This window comes from Pogoniulus pusillus, chromosome 2 (genome assembly GCF_015220805.1).
Source record: "Pogoniulus pusillus isolate bPogPus1 chromosome 2, bPogPus1.pri, whole genome shotgun sequence".
NCBI lineage: Eukaryota > Metazoa > Chordata > Aves > Piciformes > Lybiidae > Pogoniulus > Pogoniulus pusillus.
The window spans coordinates 46,946,560-46,967,399 of record NC_087265.1 but is presented as its reverse complement, the minus strand read 5'-3'; the positions used below and the strand labels follow the sequence as shown (position 1 = coordinate 46,967,399).

General features: G+C 42.2%; 1 protein-coding gene across 1 annotated transcript in view; it reads right to left on the bottom strand.

Annotated features, from left to right (window-relative positions):
• Window positions 1-14,274: 14,274 nt before the first annotated feature.
• FAP (fibroblast activation protein alpha) overlaps window positions 14,275-20,840 on the bottom strand; it is a 48,681-nt gene continuing 42,115 nt past the window's right edge. Inside the window, exons 24-27 of the mRNA XM_064167543.1 lie at window positions 17,640-17,704; window positions 16,685-16,757; window positions 16,361-16,434; window positions 14,275-14,596 (exon numbers count right to left, since the gene is read on the bottom strand). Of these exons, the coding sequence (XP_064023613.1) occupies window positions 14,495-14,596; window positions 16,361-16,434; window positions 16,685-16,757; window positions 17,640-17,704 (314 nt within the window). The 3' untranslated portion in view covers window positions 14,275-14,494. The remainder of the gene's footprint in view (window positions 14,597-16,360; window positions 16,435-16,684; window positions 16,758-17,639; window positions 17,705-20,840) is intronic.

The following is a 20,840-nucleotide window of genomic DNA, read 5'->3' as shown; positions in this document are numbered from 1 at the left end:
ATGCCATTCATTTGATAGCTAAATTCCCATTCATTGCATGAAACACTCATTCAGACATTAAGTATGGATCACAGTATTAATCTGCTGTACAGCAACAGATGTTGCAATGAGTTCACATCAGCAAAATGTCACTGGAAATGATTTCAGCATGTACTTGGACAGATAGTTTTGTATTTGAAAGAGCCCTTCTACCATTTGTGAGACTTTCCCTACGGAAGTTTATGTTACAGTCTGAAAAACAAAGGGAGATAGGCAAGATGAGGGCACTGAAGTAAATGTAATCTGTATTATGTTCCTCTGGCTCCTCTGGGAGAGTTATTTCTGGAAATTCAGTTATTGAGAAAATAAAGCAATCTGAATAAAAACATCTCTCCAATGCCTTGTCCATTTAATATGGCCTGCAGGAGTCCATAGGAAAGTTTTGTAGGAATGATATGTAGAGAAAGTGCAGATTAGCCTCTGAACATAGACTCTGAACAGTGCAAGTGAGGGAGTTATATGAATATCACTGAGGGAGCTGGGGCTGTTTAGCCTGGAGAATGGGAGGCTCAGGGCAGACCTCATTGCTGTCTACAACTACCTGAAAGGAGATTGTAGCCAGGTAGGGGTCAGTCTCTTCTGGCAGGCAAGCAGCAACAGAACAAGGGGACACAGTCTCAAGTTGTGGCAGGGGAGGTCTAGGCTGGATGTTAGGAGGAAGTTGTTGGCAGAGAGAGTGATGTGCCATTGGAATGAGCTGCCCAGGGAGGTGGCGGAGTCACCATCCCTGGAGGTGCTCAAGAAATGCCTGGCTGAGGCACTTAGTGCCATGCTCTGGTTGACTGGCCGGGGCTGGGTGCTAGGTTGGACTGGCTGATCTTGGAGGTCTCTTCCAACCTGATTGATTCTATCATTCTAAACCAATAAACTCCAGCACCAAAAACATTACTGCTGTAAGACTTCAATGCTTCCCCAGTAATCTGTTTAGCTTCAGAGCAGATTTTTCCTGACATTTGTTTCTTCCATCTATTATAAAATAGCTTATAATTGGAGATGCAAAACTTGATTGCTGGCAGGCATTTTACCTGCGATGAGGAAGAATGTATTGCTTCTGCTAGTTGTGAGGCTTCATGTTCTAAAGAATCTTAATGGAGAATACAAATATTTTACTAGAACACCCGAGTGTCAGTATCAAAATAGGTAAGGCAATAAAAAAATAGTAATAAAATCTTAATCAAACCCAGGGAAATAAATTGACAAATATAAACTTTTCTAATGTATTGTACCATTAAGCAATGGAGTCAATTTCCTTCTTTCCAGGAGAAGCCTCTGCTAGGGTGGCTCATTTTATCATCAGTGTGTATGGAGATTCTTTTCTGCCTTCTGTAACGTTCTGGTATGTGAGATTTCATTCTGACACTGCCACATGCACTGCACTAGTACAAACAAATAGCATAGTGGCCATGCAGTCAGTCCCATCACAACCTTACCTACAGCGCTGAATTCTCTCTTCACTGTTTCATTTGGAGCTGTAATTTGGTGGTGCAACAGTGACATCCAATGTTTATCCCAAAGACTGCAAAACTTCACATTTCATAGCCTTCCAACAATAGAACAAAACCACTGCCTGTGCTTTGGGAGATGGGAATGCTGTGGTGGTAAAAATGGTTTGATTGTACAGAAGTGACTCCCACACTAGCTGATGTGGTTGAAAATGAGCCTAAGACACCAAAGTCTGGCAGTTGCAATGTATATAAACAAATCTGCCCTGCTTAACAGTATGCTTAGCAGTTTGCTATACTTTTACTTAACCTGAAAAACTTAAGTTGAATAATTTACAGCTGCCTGTAGCTTTGTTAAACCTCTGATACCTACAAGCCATAAAATTAAGTCATTGAGGTGAAACGACAGAGAATGTCTAGTCATGACTCTAGTCTTTAGGCTATTACTAGAGTCCTTGTGGTAACATTGGACACAAAAACTTACTTGTATAGATAAAACTTATTAACAAGAAATATTCAAAGCCCTCTGTAGTCAGCAAATATATTTTCAGTGATGTTCACTATAGCTTGGATGCAACTCTTATGTGTCACTCCTGCAAGGTTTGAAGTTCAATGCATATTTAGCTTCCTTTCTGAATGATTTTCAGAATCAAAATCTGAGGCTATTAAAAAATGAATGTAACTCTTATGTGTCACAAGGTTTAAAGTTCAAGGCATATTTAAATTCCTTTCTAAATGATTTTCATTTAGAATCAAAATCTGAGGCTACTAAAAATTGGATGTAGCTCTTGTGTCACAAGGTTTAAAGTTCAATGCATATTTAGCTTCCTTTCTGAATGTTTTCCAGAATCAAAATCTGAGGCTACTAAAAAAAATGGATGTAGCTCTTATGTGTCACAAGGTTTAAAGTTCAATGCATATTTAGCTTCCTTTCTGAATGATTTTCAGAATCAGAATCTGAGGCTACTAAAAAAAATGGATGTAGTTCTTATGTGTCACAAGGTTTAAAGTTCAATGCATATTTAGCTTCCTTTCTGAATGATTTTCAGAATCAAAATCTGAGGCTGCTAAAAAAAATGCATAAATGCAGTTGAAATAAAAAAAACTAATACAATTATCCAGTAAGAAAATGCTAATTAATAAAATAAGATTTTCCAACAGCTATTAAAGTTCTGCTAAATATGTTCTTAAAATAAAAATAAAATAGGCTGGTTTGTTTGGTCAGTGTTTAGTAGTTGATACCGGTAACCCAAACCATCAGCAGCTGTTTCTGACAAGTTAAAGAAGATATTGTTGCTCTATTCCTGGGAACACAAACATGGTTTTGTAGAGAAAAAGATGATGAGCAAAAGAATAGAACACTTTTGCTCTTATGCATGTTATACTGTTTGCATTTCTTTCTAATTGGAGATGATAAACTTGGTTTGAGTGACCAGAAAGTATGTAACAAATGCATCTCTCGAGTCTTGAACAGAAACTGACTTGACTATTCCTCAAACAACAAGCTTTTGCTACTTTGTCCAATGTATTTTACTGCAGATGCCTTTTGTGTTCATGTGCAACTAGCTTAAATTCATTGAGTTTTCAAAAAGGAATCTTTCAGGTGTCAGATTTAGCTCTATTTCCAGTTCAAAAAGAGTTCCATTAGTAAAAAAGCAAATATTTTCACATGAAGACACATCAATGCCTAAAATAGATTTCTGCTGATGTAAAACTGCTTGCAAGTAGCAATTATTTCTAATTACAAAGAAGTTACTTCTTCAGGTAGGTGTACTTTACATCTCAATTTGCCTACCATGCTATAATGCCTTATGGAAAGTTCTGGTTCTACTCTAAGGAAATCCATAGTAGGATGTAAGACTAAACTGAATTTCATACAACAATCTCAATAACTTATTGAAAGGCTCTAATTTTTACTTCTGTGCTATAAAATTTTCTTTTCAGCTCTTAGAGTGATATGAAGCCAATAGTTGCTTCAGACTAGTCTAAAAGCAGTGTGATGGAGTGGCAATCTGTCTTAGTTTTAAATCAGTGTCTACAGAAACCCATCTAATATTTTTTATATTCTAACTTAATCCTTCTGGATTCATATTTAGGCAGTATCTGTAAGGAGCAAATAGTTTAAAGTCCTGCTCATTAAATATATCTAGAGAAGATAAAAACATAAGAATCAGCCAGGGTTGGAAGGGACCCCAAAGATCATCTAAAAGTGATAGTTACGTATCTCATGTTTAAATTCTTACTACAGTGCATATCTTTCACGTTCTTGTGGCTAATCTTCCTCCTTTCAATTGTTTCTACATCCCAGACAGATGATTTCTCTTTGTCAGATCATTTTCTGTTGAACAATATTGAAATGCTGCCATGAACTCCAAACATCAGTGACTATAACCACAGAAGAAAACACTGAAAGGTCCTGCACCTCCATTGCAAACTTTTTAGCAATACAAATCAGATAATGCACTCAACTATCTCAAAGAAATTGTACTGGTAGTCGGTATAAATCTTACCTTTTAATACTTTGAAATGATATGCAGCTGTTGCAGAAGAGCTGCTGCTGCTCTCTCTTCTGGAACTATGGCAAGCCTTGAGGATCCTGAGATCTGCCTAGCTGCTTGTTCTGCATGGACTTATATATGTACTGTTCAGCTCTAGTAAGCATTAGGAGAGTGCATCATTGCTGACAGTTTCCTTGTTCAACTTAAGAAAAAAAAGAAGTCATTGTATTTGCTATTCATTTCATTTGATAATTTTACAAGCAATTTCACACATTCATTCTGCTTACTTTATGACATCAGTGCTAACATGGATTTGCAAAAGGAGTGAGGTAGCAATGTCCAAAGAAGTAAATATCAAACAGAAGGGTATTAGGGTGACAGTGGGCTAAAGGTGCCTAGGGTTAAGGCAGCAATTTCTCTCAGTTCTCATTTGCTACATTTAACATGGAGAATCCCAGTCCTGTGACACCAGCAGCATCAACTTCACCTACCAGATTTAAAGGTTGATAAATGTGATACATGGTTAACAATAACTAACACACCTCTCCTAAAGCCCTTAAATGATTCTTCAAGTAATCTGCCAATATAATGAACATGAAGAGATGTGGAGTACTGCTGTAATGGTCACCCTCTGTGCAAAGCCTAGCACAGGTCAAATGTAACAAACCAGTTTCGTTACCCTGTGATGTGAAATGCCAACTTTGTAAATTCTACTGTATGAAAGTCATGCTCACTTGAGAACTGTAAGTTTTTAAAGTCAGTTTTACATGGTGGCCTAGAGATATATAAGCAAGATAAGCCTTTTGCTCATGTTTCCATTCCCTAAAGGGAAAAAAAAATGTTCAAAGAAGAAAACCAGATGTGAACTTTGTAGCTGTGTGTCTTTATGCAACTGCTGTCAAAGTCTTAAAGGATTCAGTAGCAGGGTCAATTTTGTATCTGTGGTGTAGCAGCATTGCCAGAGAAGACTATGTTTAACCATCTAGTGACCACAGGTAGGCGAGACAGATGCAAAGCTCATCCATGGCCCTGGCTGCTGGAAAATTCTGCCAGTCAGGAATATGGGCCTCTTAGAATCATAAAATCAATTGGGTTGGGAGAGACCTCCAAGATCATCCAGTCCAACCTAGCACCCAGCCCTATCCAGTCAACCAGACCATGGCACTAATTGCCCCAGCCAGGCTTGGCTTCAACACCTCCAGAGACAGCGACTCCACCACCTCCCTGGGCAGCCCATTCCAATGCCAATCACTCTCTCAGTGAAGAACTTCCTCCTAACATCCAGCCTAGACCTCCCCTGGCACAGCTTGAGACTCTGTCCCCTTGTTCTGTTGCTGCTTGCCTGGCAGAAAAGACCAACCCCACCTGGCTACAGCCTCCCTTCAGGTACTGTCAGACAGCAATGAGGTCTGCCCTGAGCCTCCTCTTCTGCAGGCTGCACACCCCCAGCTCCCTCAGCCTCTCCTCACAGGGCTGTGCTCCAGGCCTCTCACCAGCTTCATCGCCCTTCTCTGGACATGCTCCAGTATCTCAACATCTCTCCTGAATTGGAATCATAAAATCAAAGAACCATAGAATCAGTCAGGGTTGGAAGAGACCACAAGGATCATGCAGTTCCAACCCTCCTGCCATGGGCAGGGACATCCTACTCTAGATCAGGCTGGCCAGATCCTCATCCAGCCTGCCCTTAAACATCTCCAGAGATGGAGGATATGTATTTATCAAGTTTGGATTTTCAGATTTGTTTGTTTGAAATGACCAGAAATGCCATCTTCATGCGCCAGCATTCCTTAGGTAAATAACTGTGCAATATCTAAGACATAGTGCCAAAGTGAGCCTGGAATCAACCAAAATCTACCTATTTAATGAAATGCTGATTTCACAAAGGTATTTTGTCGTCTTTCTTTTCTCCTCAGAATTATTTATAATCTACTTTCAATTAAACTTTATTAGCCTTAAATCACAGTTTAAGTGCAGCACTAAGTATTAGGAGGCCCTGTCTATCCATGAAGGTGGTCAGCTTTGCAGCCTCTGCAGAAGGCAGGCTGGCGTCCAGCCCTGCAGTACCCCTGCAAAACAGCAGATGGTGATCAAAGGGCCCTGCAGACCTTTTTCACACCAGGGTAACACCTGCACACTTGAAATGAGTTACTATGATCAGCTCACTCACTGCAAGTTGAGTTAGACACAGCTTTCTAAAGAAGTAATGCAGTATGCAAGACAATCTCATCTCTGCCAGGAAACAGGCAGTTCTTTTCTTCTTCTTTAGCACAGTTTATATTCTTGTGTCAGACAAAGTCCCTTGTTTACAGTAGGATGATTTCTGACTTCTGCTTCCCCCCATCCCAAGAAAAAAAAACCCTCAGTATGAGACAGTAGCTCAGTTCACCTGGTTGGGCAGGTTGCTACACAGGTTATATCATCTAGAAGGTGACTGATTGTTTTTCAAGTGAAACACAGGCAGTAAGAAGTACAGGAAATAAGTGAACTTCCATCAAACCCCAACTTGCAGTTAGTAAGAAGTACAGGAAAGAAGTGAACCTCCATCAAACTGCAACTTTCAGTTAGTAAGAAGTACAGGAAATAAGTGAACTTCCATCAAACCCCAACTTGCAGTTACTAAGAAGTAGAGGAAAGAAGTGAACTTCCATCAAACCCCAACTTGCAGTTACTAAGAAGTAGAGGAAAGAAGTGAACTTCCATCAAACCCCAACTTGCAGTTACTAAGAAGTGGAGGAAAGAAGTGAACTTCCATCAAACCCCAACTTGCAGTTACTAAGAAGTAGAGGAAAGAAGTGGACTTCCATCAAACCCCAACTTGCAGTTAGTAAGAAGTAGAGGAAAGAAGTGAACTTCCATCAAACCCCAACTTGAAGTTACTAAGAAGTAGAGGAAAGAAGTGAACTTCCATCAAACCCCAACTTGCAGTTACTAAGAAGTAGAGGAAAGAAGTGAACTTCCATCAAACCCCAACTTGCAGTTACTAAGAAGTAGAGGAAAGAAGTGGACTTCCATCAAACCCCAACTTGCAGTTACTAAGAAGTAGAGGAAAGAAGTGAACTTCCATCAAACCCCAACTTACAGTTAGTAAGAAGTAGAGGAAAGAAGTGAACTTCCATCAAACCCCAACTCTCAGTTGCCATAACCAAATCTACACTAATGTAAATTTCAAAAGCACAGCAAACAAGATTTACCAAAGAGAAGTAAAAAATACAGCATGCACCAGTACATGTTAGGGGTTGGCCTGCTAAGGAGTAGCTCTGCAGAGAAGGACCTTGGAGTGCTGGTTGATAGTAAGTTATCCATGGGACAGCCATGCATCCTGGTGGCCAAGGAAGCCAATAGTATACTCAGGTGCATTAGGAAGAGTGTGTCCAGCAGGTTGAGGGAGGTTCTCCTCTCCTGCTACTCAGCCCTAGTTAGACCACCTCTAGAATATTGTGTACAGTTCTGTGCTCCTCAGTTAAAGAAAGAGGCACAGGGAACTGCTAGAGAAAGTTAAATGTTGAGCTATGAGGATGATTAAGGGACTGGAGCATCTCTCTTAGGAAGAAAGACTGAAAGACTTGTGGCTGTTTAGTGAGGAGGAGAGAAGGCCTTATCAATGTCTACAAATACCTGAAGGGTGGCTGTCAGAGGGATGACTTCAGTCTCTTTTCAGTGATCCAAAGTGATAGGACGAGTAGCAATGGACATAAACTCAATCACAGGAAATTCCATCTCAAGAGGAGAAAAAAATTCTTTACTGTGAGGGTGATGGAGCACTGGAACAGGCTGCCCAGACAGGTTGTGGAATTTCCTTCTCTAGAGATCTTTGATACCCACCTGGATGCATTCCTGTGTGACCTGCCTGAAGTGGTACTGCTTTGCATGGGGTTTACACTCAGTGATCTCCCTAGCATTCCGTGATTCTGTGACTTAAATGAGTGTATGAAACATGCATACACACTCAGGTTTTTTTCATGTCACAATGTAAAATACAGTTGTTAGATGGCATCTTTTGGCAAAAGTCAAGGGCAACCTCATTCTCCTCCTTATTATAGTTCATGCATGAGGCAGTGCTTCAGCTGAGTCAGACTGGAAGACAGAACCTGGAAGTAATCTGCCTTCAGGAGAGTTTCATCCTCAGTTGGAACATTAAAAGAAAAATAAACCTGTATCTTAAGTTCACTGTATTTAGAATCATAGAATCAACCAGGTTGGAAAAGACCTCCAAGCTCATCCAGTCCAACCTAGCACCCAGCCCAATCCAATCAACCAGACCATGGCACTAAGTGCCTCATCCAGGCTTTTCCTGAACACCTCCAGGAATGGCGACTCCACCACCTCCCTGGGCAGCCCATTCCAATGCCAATCACTCTCTCTGCCAACAACTTCCTCCTAACATCCACCCTAGACCTCCCCTGGCACAGCTTGAGACTGTGTCCCCTTGTTCTGTTGCTGCTTGCCTGGCAGAAGAGACCAACACCTACCTGGCTACAGCCTCCCTTCAGGTAGTTGTAGACAGTAGTGAGGTCACCCCTGAGCCTCCTCTTCTCTAAGACATTTCTCTCAACTCTTTAACTGTTGGTACAAGAAAAAAGGTAATAAAAATAATTGAAACAGTCAAGATTTGAACATTCTGTTTTCTACAACTACCTGATCCTGCTTCCTCTTGGCGTGGAGGTTGGCAGAGGCGCAGGCAGATCTCTTGCAGATGTGCAGAGAGCACCATGTTGGTGGCACTTCTTGCCATGTTGTGAGGCACTTAAATGTCTTCTCCTGGGAATCTTGAGGCACTTAAGTTTCTAGGTAGTTCAAGCCCAAAACATCATGGCTAAGCTGGTCTGAAGCACGAGGCAGAGCAGAACAGGTTGTCCAAGTGCAGTGAGGCAGAGGCAGCTCCACAAGGCAGAAGCAGCAAGGCAGAAGCAGCTCAACTGCTTGCAACTTAGCTCAATTTCTATTACTTGCCTGAGTGCAAAGGTTCCTTTGGCCACGGAGATTCACCAGTCAAAATGGCATCTGCAAAACTGACCCTATTAGATGACCCCAGGGCTTGCTCACCCTTATTTGGGCAAGACACCAACAAGTATCTAACCACCTGTGGGTACCTGTTTATCACTTTGGGAGGGGACATAATGGCCCAAGCCTTTGTTTTCCTCTCACCCTTGCATCCCCCATCAGCAGAAGGGTGAGGTAAGCCAGGACATCTAATAGGCCTGTTGGCTTGCCAGGACAAGGGTCTTAGAGCTCTTGCACACTGTGTGACTCCGTGCTTACTGCCATGGATGCTGATGGCATCTCCTTGGGAAAGAGAGCTATGGTAACTGTGCTGTAGCACACACTGTCTACTCAGATAAATTGGAATTGCTCCATTTGAAGTCAATGGAGCTGCATCAATTTGCGCAAGCAGAAGAGCTGGCCAAGTATGCACTAGTTACTTTACATTCTGAGAAGACAATGTTCATAATTGAAAGTAATACCAAATGCTCTTGGTAAATACTATGAATTATTCAGATTAAATATAGAGCCTTCAAATGACTCTCTAAAATGTTCTAAACAGCTGTGGCTTGTAATTGGAACTGACTGGCAAACTGGAAAGCATTGCACAAAGATACCAAGTCAAATTCAGACTAAGTAAAGAGGATAGCTCTAGCTGTGTTCTGGAGCCTGGCTGGGGTTACACATGGTTTTCTACTAATGCTGCTTTTTCTTCAAGCCTTTTCTTCCTTGCAGATAACAGTAATCTTAAGAAGAGCAAAGCAGGTTGCTCCATGTTTAAGGTATAAGGATTGCATATAGTCATTGACACGTATGATCCACACAGCCCAGGGAGGTGGTGGAGTCGCTGTCCCTGGAGGTGTTCAAGCTAAGCCTGGATGAGGCACTTAGTGCCATGGTCTAGTTGATTGGCTGGAGCTGGGTGCTAGGCTGGACTGGATGATCTTGGAGGTCTCTTCCAACCTGGCTGATTCTATGATGAGGTAGGCAATGAAAACTGCTGTTTGGGAATTAATGGTTTGGAGTGGAAGCAGTGGTTTTCTACTATTTCTATACACTTCAGTTCCTAGAATAAAGCAGTTTTTTGCTTTGCACCTCTAGCTTTATTTCAGAATAGCTAAACAGGCTTCACAGTGAAAACTGACTCATAAACAACTGTATCTGTGGCTAATTATCAAGAGCCTGTCTACTTAAGTATTCAGAATGACTGTGTCCCATCTTCAGAGGCCTGCATAGCTTCTTTATATGACAGTCTCCACCAGTTTTAGATATTCAGAAGCCACGTGAACATAGTCTCAGGCTGCCCACTGTACGTGAGCCTGATTAAACAGGGAGGTGAGAAAAGGTGAAGTGCAAAGTTCCCTTTCAATCCTAACCACGTTGTGATTCTGCAGTGGTATGTTTGAAGTGCTCTGAACCGTTCCTAATGAATGATTGCAATATTACCTGTGAGCAGCACAGTCCTGCAAATCAATGCTCTGTGTGTGTTCTGAAGAGGGGTTTTTTTTTGGACACTCACCAGCATCTCAGGCCATTTTCCCTCAGGTCATCAAAATTCATGTCTGCCTAATCATAGAGCTTTCAGGTTAGACGTTATTCTAGCAACTCAGTGTAAATGTCACAGTCTGCTGAAGACATATTCCCATTCTTTGGCAAGAGTACTGTGTAAGGCAAATAAATTAACAACATGAAAAACAACCAAGCAAAACTGACAGCAGCATGATGTGCTTGTTTTTCTTTCGTGTTTTATCTCCACCACTGCTTCCTACAAGCCCAGGTAAACAGTGGACAATCTGGAAGATGTGTATTCTGATTACCTTAGGAAACAAACAGCCATAAGGGCAGATTAGTAATGAAACAGCTATTTCAGCTCTTAGGAAAGAGGTACCTTCTGTTATTTTATGTGGCACATTTTCCTGTTAGAGGGCAGGGATGCCATGCAGAGGGACCTGGACAGGCTGGAGAGGTGTGCCCAGGCCAACCTCATGACATTCAACAAGGCCAAGCGTAAGGTCCTGCACCTGCGTCAGCACAATCTCAAGCACAGCTCCAGGCTGGGTGGGGAATGGCTGAAAGCAGCCCTCAGGAAAAGGACCTGTGGGTCTGGGGTGATGAAAAGCTCAACATGAGCCTGCAGTGTGAGTGCAGCCCAGACAGCAACCCTGTGCTGAGCTGCATCAAGAGCAGTGTGGCCACAGGGCAAGGGAAGGAATTCTACCTTGCCCCTTTGCTCTCGTCAGACCCCTCCTGGAGTCCTGTGTGCAGTTGTGGAGCCCCCAACACAAGCAGGATGTGGAACTGTTAGAGCATGTCCAGAGGCGGCCATGAAGATGCTGAGAGGGCTGCAGCAGCTCTGCTCTGAGGACAGACTACAAGAGCTGGGGTTCTGCAGCCTGCAGAAGAGAATGCTTTGAGGAGACCTTATTGTGGCCTTGCAGTATCTGAAGGGGACCTACAGGAAGGCTGGGGAGGGACTACTGAAAAGGTCATGTAATGAAAAGACAAGGAGTAATGAGTGTAAACTGGCAGAGGGGAGATTTAGACTAGATGTTAGGAAGAAGTTCTGTACAGTGAGGGTGGTGAATCACTGGCACAGGTTGCCCAGGGAGGTTGTGGCTGCTCCCTCCCTGGAAGTGTTCAAGGCCAGGCTGGGTGAGGTCTTGAGGGACCTGTTCTAGTGGGAGGTGTCCATGCCTATGGTAGGGGCTTGGAAATGGCTGATCCTTGAGGTCCCTTCCAGCCTAAACCATTCTATGATTCCTGCAATGTCCCTTATTTCAAATACCCCCAGAAGTTTCTCACTACAGACTTCTGGGCAAGGTGTGAGCAACACATTGCACCACATTATTATTTATAGTACCCAAAAAAGGTCAATTCACTTGGGCAGACCTCCAGAGCTTAGAGAACTTTCAAAAAGGTGTACAAAAATTAAGGTGCAGAAATTGAAAGAGAACTTAATATAGTGATATTTAGGTGAGATTGTTACCACCTTTACTGAAAATGACTCTAAGTTCCCATTGACTTTTTCAGGTATCTAAAGCCTTTAGCCATTCTGGGATAGGAGCTGATTTGTTTCTTTGCCCACGTTTTGCAATGGTTTCTGTGACACTATCAACGTAAGAAATGAAGAATTACATCTCAGTAGAAGCATAGAATCAATCAGGTTGGAAGAGACCTCCAAAATCATCCAGTCCAACCTAGCACCCAGCCCTAGCCAGTCAACCAGACCATGGCACTAAGTGCCTCATCCAGGCTTTGCTTCAACACCTCCAGAGACAGCGACTCCACCACCTCCCTGGGCAGCCCATTCCAATGCCAATCACTCTCTCTGACAACAACTTCCTCCTCACATCCAGCCTAGACCTGCCCTGGCGCAACTTGAGACTGTGTCCCCTTGTTCTGTTGCTGGTTGCCTGGCAGAAGAGACCAACCCCCACCTGGCTACAGCCTCCCTTCAGGTATTCATAGATAGCAATGAGGTCACCCCTGAGCCTCCTCTTCTGCAGGCTGCACACTCCCAGCTCCCTCAGCCTCTCCTCATGGGGTTTGTGTTCCAGGCCTTTCACCAGCTTCATTGCCCTTCTCTGGACAATTTCCAGCACCTCAACATCCCTCTTGAATTGAGCATAATTTCAACTGAGTTGTATTCCTTATTGATAAAATAACCACATTACTGCGTGCAGCAAACGCACACAGGACCATACAATCAACATCTAATTAGCCTCACTTCATGTTATATTTGCTTAATGTTAAATTTCTTCGAGCTATAATTTTTTCCTTTAACCATTACAGCAGTAGAATTTTAATTACATTACCAAGTGAAAGCTCATTAACATCACGTAATTGGCAGCGTTGCCAAAAAAACCTGAACTAATTGAGTATTTTCTGAAGAGTTCCCATCAAAGTATAATTTAACCATTACAAACAGCTTGGCAACTACATTTACATAAAGATGTGTCTGAGGAATGTTCTCATGTGTGGAAAATCAGATTTGATATTGCTATTAACACAGCGATGGAAGCTGTTACATAGCAAATCACTTCCACGTTTTAATGATTTTTGGCTAAACCCCATCTTTTTGTCAAGAGGGTCAAAAACGAAGCCTTTTGCTTTTCCACAAAGAAATAGCAACCAATCTCTGACTGAGAGTTAGGAAGCAGCTTGCTTTGTGGGAAGGGTACTCTACTGTCTTTTTCAGGTTACTTTGTTCCCCTGACTAGCTAATAGCACAGATGAGATAAAGTGTTAGACCATGGTTCTTACGTTGACATTTTTTACCAGGTGACCAGAGAATCATTCCATCTACAATGGATCTCTTGCCAACTGCCTTGTTCATCTTCTCCTATTAATACAGCATTGATTTAATTACTAATCAAAAGAATAGATGTATTCCAGTCATTGCCAGCCTCTAGCCTTCTTTAAAGAGTCCCTAAAATAGTTAAACTGGAAACAAAGCAAAGAAAGCATGCATAATCCTTTGATCCTTCCCCTCCAGTCTGGCATCAATGATGTTAGGATTAATTTGAATGCTGAGGTGATGACTGGAGATTAAAAGCAGGCTGACATATTGAAAGTGGTGAGAGCCTGGAATGGGTTGCCCAGAGAGGTGTTTCAGGCCAGGCTGGCTGAGGCTGTGTGCAGCCTGCTCTAGGGTAGGGTGTCCCTGCCCACAGCACGGGGGTTGGAACTAGATGATCCTTGTGGTCTCTTCCAACCCTGAACTGATTCTATGATTCTGTGACATATCCCAAATACAAGAGAAAAAAACCCACTGAGATAGCTATTTTATCACAAACATCTTGCTTTCATATTTAAACTTGAGCACTGAGAGTTGAATGCAACTTGAACACAGCATTCAATATTCTCGATAATTATCCCAACTTCAGCTTTAAATAGAACAGGATAGAATAGAATCAACCAGGTTGGAAGAGACCTCCAAGCTCAGCCAGTCCAACCTAGCATCCAGCCCTGGCCAATCAACCAGACCATGGCACTAAGTGCCTCATCCAGGCTTTTCCTGAACACCTCCAGGGACCGTGACTCCACCACCTCCCTGGGCAGCCCATTCCAATGGCAAATCACTATTTTGTGTTCCTATCTCTGTTTGGATTCTTTCCAAGAAATTGGAAAGAAGGGTTCCTGTTAGGATGCTAATTAGGTATTGCTCTGCTTTCTTTGTTCTTTCCCGTTTTCCTCGTTGTAGTTAACAAAGGCAAGCATACTCAACTAGCAGTGTGCATTTGCAAAGGACCACCTACCTTTGCACTGCAAAGGTTTAAGTTTGATCAAGAGGGGAATAAATGAACATGGCATTTGACATTCTGACTTTATTTGTTTCTACCAAACAGGTGTTAAATATGCCAAAACAGGTATCAGCATAATGTTTGCTAATACACACTAAGAAAAGTGGATGTAAACATCAAGTTTAAAGCTTCAAATTTCCTGTTAGCAGTTCACCTGAAAACTATACAACCTGGGTACTGTTACCGTTGTGCTCTCCAGAGATGCAGCAGAGTGCTGGGAACAGCCTACTTATTCTGACAAAGAAAAACATTGTTTGAGGAAGTGGGTCATATGTGTGTAGAGATGTTTGCTGGAAAGACCTGGAATTCCATGGTTCTGGTCAGTATACCACTGCAAAGGAAATAAAAAAGCCATAAAGATCTATGTTATGTTTTGCAATATTCTGCAATATTTAAAAAAAACAAGAATTTTATTTTCTCATCATATAGAAGAAAGTGTATGCCTCAGGAAGCCAAAGGGACTTGCTAATCTTTTTTCTTTCCATTAGTTTCAAATATGTCCATACTCTTGGTGAAGAAATAACATTTCTAAATGTTCTGTAATCTAGGAGTTAGCATTACTACCTCAGTACTGACAAGGTCTAGGCTGGATGTTGGGAGGAAGTTGTTGGCAGAGAGAGTGATTGGCATTGGAATGGGCTGCCCAGGGAGGTGGTGGAGTCACCATCCCTGGAGGTGTTGAAGCAAAGCCTGGATGAGGCACTTAGTGCCATGGTCTCGTTGATTGGCTAGGGCTGGGTACTAGGTTGGACTGGATGATTTTGGAGGTCTCTTCCAAGCTGCTTAATTCTATGATTCTAAGTTAGTTGCATCGAATCAGGCAAAAGAGCTTTAAGATGCTTTAGCTGCGTGGCCTTGGCAGTTGGGGTTACAATCTTCCTTAAGAATATCAGGTTCTAAGCAGCAAGCTTTCAGCTAGATGTTGTGGAGCTCTGCTTGAAATATCTTGAATTACAGCAGATCTATGAACATTATGAATGTTGTACTGCAAATAAAACACACATATGAATTACGCCAACTCTTAGGAACAACTGATGTTCTCCCTTATCACAGAATCATAGAATCAACTAGGCTAGAAGAGACCTCCAAGATCATCATAGAATCAACTAGACCATGGCACTAAGTGCCTCATACAGTCTTTGCCTGAACATCTCCACGGACAGCGACTCCACCACCTCCCTGGGCAGCCCATTCCAGTGCCAATCACTCTCTCTGCCAACAACTTCCTCCTAACATCCAGCCTAGACCTCCCCTGGCACAACTTGAGACTGCGTCCCGTTGTTCTTTTGCTGGTTGCCTGAACTAGATTGACTGCAACTTCATACAGCATTCCAGATACTTGAGAAATAACCCAGGTTTGTTAAATATCAATGGAAACAGAAAATATGTAATATGAGAAAGGGCCTACAAACCCCAAGTACAGGAGGATCCCCATCTGATTCCTTTCTTGGGAGTTCATGGCCCTGGAAAACTGGACTCAGGCAGAAGGCCAGTATACTTTGTAACAGGCAAACACTTTGGTCATTAGCCCCAGTAAAAAAGGTGCAGAAGCAGAGTTCAGCATGGTATTCAGAACTACTTCTCCCTTGTTCATTCCTCATTTAAAACCCCTAACCTTTGTGTTTCTCCTTTTCCTGCAGCTGCTACCTTAAGCAAGTTTTGCAGAGAACTGTTTTTTTTCCTGATTCTGGATAGAGTTGTTGGATATCATCTATGCCTGTTTCACTTGGTGCCTGTGGCAGGCATGGCCAGTTCAAGGCAGAATACATCAGCAACAGTGATGGTTTTGGCCCCAGAAGCCAGCTCCTTCATATTCCTTTCTTTTCCTAGCTATCAGCAAGTTTCCTAAGGAGGCTGGATTTTCAGTGTTCTCCTTGGCTCATTTTAAAAGCTTCTAAGTTATCCTTGATAACACAGAAATCCTGCTAGCATCCAAAGGGCAAGAGGACAGGAAAAAAGAGAGGAAGCAAAGCCTTCTAGGAAGAAATTGTTTATGAAGAATAACAAATGCACTAGCAATTGCCAGATTCTGAAGCATTCTCAGTTAATGGAGCTATAAACCATTGTTCACATTGAAAACCAGGCAGTTATTTACCATCGCTTGGAAATCCACCTGTGCATTAACCAGAGCTTTTGCAATTTGTGCTGAGTTCTGAAAATGTACATTATCTGAAAAAGGAAAAAAGAGACTGAAATGTGTAAATACCACAAAGCATAAAGTTATAGTGCATTAAGTTGTGTCCACCAATTATCAAGTGATAGAGTTGACATTACTAAGAATGAGTAAGCATCTTATGTCATATGGAAATCTACCAAAGATCTAAGTACTGACTCTCATCAAAGACATAGGAAGATGCTTAATGTTTTTCAAACAAAGTGATTCTGGGTCTGTATTTGTATTGCCATTTGCAAACCTCACCATCTGCTGTTCCATGGATGAGAAGATACTCCACGTTTTGGAAATTCTTTGCTCTTGCCATCACAGTTGAATTCTGTTAAGAGCAAAAATGAACAGTTCAGCAGCTTCAATTTAAACCACTCAGCCACAGAGCTGAAAGGCTTTTATGATTTAGTAGGACAACAATTCAACAGTTGGACTGGCATAATAGATGACAGCAGTGACTTCCTATCAGTCTGAGGCTATAAGAGAGGCTATATATATTTAGTGCCTTTTCTAAGGGCTGGTTCTTGAAAAGCATAGCACTGGCCATGTGTCATTCCCTGAATGCTGTAATTCCTGGCTACTCAGACAGCTCTACCAGTGCAGTTTGGTATTGAGCATTTCTGTTCTTTCATTTGTGATAGCAGAGTCCATATTGATCCAAAATCTTTAGTGGGAGTCTTTTTACCAACTCCTTCAGGTGTTAACTCAGGCCTCTTTGCATCCAAAGCTGGTATGTGTGTTGCTACAGACAGCTATCAACTTCCTATCAATCTGAAGAGAAGACAGGCAGCCTGTTCCAGGTAGGGAAAGATGTTCTGACTGTTTGGTAAGCTGGTGATGTTAATACCAGACTGCTAAATTTCTGTGAAGCAGTTTGCATATCACAGCTAACAGTACAACCAAAACCTTGTGAACATCAACATTTTAACCTCTCTGAGTTCTTTGCTAGGCTAACGGTTTACACTGGCAGAACTGTCTGACTTGTCCAAGTGAGAAAATAAGGACCCTTCAATTTAACATATTTAAGATTAATAAATCGAAACCCACTAGTAACTGTGGAGATATCAATTTCACAGCAGTGGTGTAGCTGCTACAGGACCATCAAGTCCTGCCAGGAGAGGGTGGCTTATTTTCATTCCTTACATTTCTACTTGCCCATGGAAGTGTGATTCAGGCTTAGGGTGGTGCAATACAGACAGAGAATTCTCACCTTGTAGTGCTCAAGATTATCAGACTCTACAGGAAGACCCATAAATCGTTCTGTGTAGATAGATGCTGTGATATTAAGGAAGAAAACATCATAAAGAATGTACAGATATTTTTTGTGCCTCCAGTAGCAAATTAAATGTTTATTTTAACTGTATCTGTTCTGCTTGGTTTCCTCATAATAAACCAAACTTAAGCATATTTTTATGAAATAAACTATGAAGGTTAATTAATAAATGTCCTCCCAACTGTCCTTGCAGAAACAGTGGCTTGATACTCATCTGTGGAAGCAACAGAAGGTTGTGTGGATAAAGTTAATTAACTGAAACTGCTTTATGCTATTGGATCGAGCTCCAGAAGTCACTTAAATGAGCCAATAAAGGTGCGTGGTGGAAAGATGACACAGACTGCTTTTGACACCTGAAGAACTTGAGCAGAATTTCAACCTGGAATGTGTATGTGTAGGTACAGCAAATATGGATATGTTGTCCTTTTCCTACCAAATGGATATAGGCAGCAATTAGTCAGAGCAGGGAATTATACAGGGTTGCGCTGAAAAAGCGGTGCAATTGCTGTTCAGTTTTCCACTCAATTCCTTTCTTCTAACTACAACAAAGACTGTTAACAGATTTGACAAAACAAATGTGAATAACTGAACAGTATCACCAAGAAATCAGGATGAACAGCTAGCTTTGAGCTGCTGCCTGCCTGGGTATTTCTAATTTAACCAAGAGCTGTTATGAAAATTGGTGGGAAACTGACGCAGCAGCTGTCACTACCAGCAAATTAAGTTCTTTATGACCTTGCCTTGAAAGAGTAACTGACACATATTGAGCAGTCAGGCAGCAGTACTACAAGAGTCCAGGCTGACAGAAGAGCTAGATTTTTTCCCCTGCCATAAGAGGTGGTGGAGTCGCCGTCCCTGGGGCACTTCAAGGCAAGGTTGGACGTGGCACTTGGTGCCATGGTCTAGCCTTGAGCTCTGTGGTAAAGGGTTGGACTTGATGATCTGTGAGGTCTCTTCCAACCCTGATGATACTATGATACTATGATAAGAGAGGTGATGGCTCTTGTAATCAGTAAGGTATTGTCTACCTTGTTGTTCAGTTTGATACACTGCATTAGAATAATTGTGTTAAAAAGTGGAAGGCTTCCACTTTTATTGAGTCATGAAAACGACTCAATATACTCATGTTCCCGTGCTTTATTTTGTCTCCTTTGCCTATCTTAACCACTGGGTGCTAAAGATTTAGACTGTGTCTCCCAGATCAGCCAAATAAGGCTCCTGAAGATAATTAGTAGTAAACTAAGTACCACAAAATTCTAAGTAGCCTATCTTTTATCAAAATCTTTTATCATTCAATGGAAACAGAAAATGTGCAATATCTGTTGTCAACACAGTGTCAAACAACCATATTGGGCTCAAGTTTTCAATAAAATAGACTCTTTCTGAATGGCTGGCATTTCTACAGTATTCTGAGCCAAATTCTCCACTGTCTTTTATCAGTATAGCTACAACAAGTCCACAGAGGTCAGCAGAATTTCATTATAATGACTAAGTGGAAGATTCAGCTTGTCAATTACTGAGGAGATAAAAAAGGAGACAAAATGCAAATTTTAATAGAGCAGATCTAATGCTTTTAACTATACATTGGTCTTGAATTGCATTTCCCTTGCCATCTTTATAACTGTTCTGCTGTTACTAACTCAGCTAAAATGGAGGTGAGTGGGAGGATTTCAGAGAAAAGATCATGGTTCAGACTCTGTCTGTGTATCTAAAAGAAGATGGGACAGAATTTAGAAGCTCTGGGGGCCAGCATATCCTTTGACATACTGAACATAGAATCATAGAATCAGACAGGTTGGAAGAGACCTCCAAGATCAGCCAGTCCAACCTACCACCCAGCCCTGTCCAGTCAACCAGACCATGGCATTAAGTGCCTCATCCAGGCTTTTCTTGAACACCTCCAGGGACGGTGACTCCACCACCTCCCTGGGCAGCCCATTCCAATGCCAATCACTCTCTCTGCCAACAGCTTCCTCCTAACATCCAGCCTAGACCTCCCCTGGCACAACTTGACACTGTGTCCCCTTCTTCTGTTGCTGCTTGCCTGGCAGAAGACACCAACCCCACCTGGCTACAGCCTCCCTTCAGGTAGTTGTAGATAGCAACTAAGCCTCCTCTTCTGCAGGCTAAACAACCCCAGCTCCATCAGCCCATAGTTTCGTCCCTTACACAGTTCACTCTGACGTTAACATGAGCTGTTTGCCAAAACTTATGTCTCAGGACTTCCTTCGATTTCTTTTCTTCCTTCCTTAGTGGAGGTACACTTGTCACTTGGGATTTTTACAATGTGTTTTCAGCAAGGTTCTTCAACTTCTTCCTGAAAATTTGGATGAAGATTGTGACAGTGTAGGCCTACTCTACTGAACTGAAAAAACTTCACTCATTTTCTAATTCCCCAGTTGAAGAGGGACAGGGATCTGCTGGAGAGAGTCCAGCAGAGGGCTACAAGGATCATCAGGGGACTGGAGGGCATGGCTGATGAGGAGAGGCTGAGGGACCTGGGACTTTTTAGTCTGGAAAAGAGAAGACTTAGAGGGAATTTGATAAGTGTTTATAAATATCTGAGGGCTGGCCAGGAGGTGGGGTGGGGGACAGGCTCTGCTCACTGCTCCCTGGGATAGGACAAGGAGCAATGGGTGTAAGTTGCAGCACAGGAGGTTCCAGCTCAACACAAGGGGGAACTTCTTTACTGTAAGGGTCCCACAGCACTGACACAGACTTCCCAGAGAGGTTGTGGAGTGTCCTTCTCTGGAGACTTTCAAGGCCTGTCTGGCTGTGTTCCTCTGTGATCTGTGTTAGATAGGATTGTCCTGCTCTGACAGGAGGGTTGGACTGGATGATCTCCTTGGGTCCCTTCCAACCCCTAACATCCTGTGAGCCTGTGATGCTGTAATTAGCGGGAAATACTTATAACTCTTCTTTTAATGAAGGAATTGTTCAAAAATAGAGCTTTATGCCTTCATTCTGGAAATAATTTTGCAATCACGAGTGAAAATGTCTTTAAAAAAAACCAGTGATGCCAGTGAAAACATGAAGACTATGCTTCCTGTGTCATACAAATGTTTTCCCCTTTGTTTGCAAAACACCATAAATATAAGAAATGTCTGTACTAGCAGGCAGGGAAGGAAACTTTCCCAT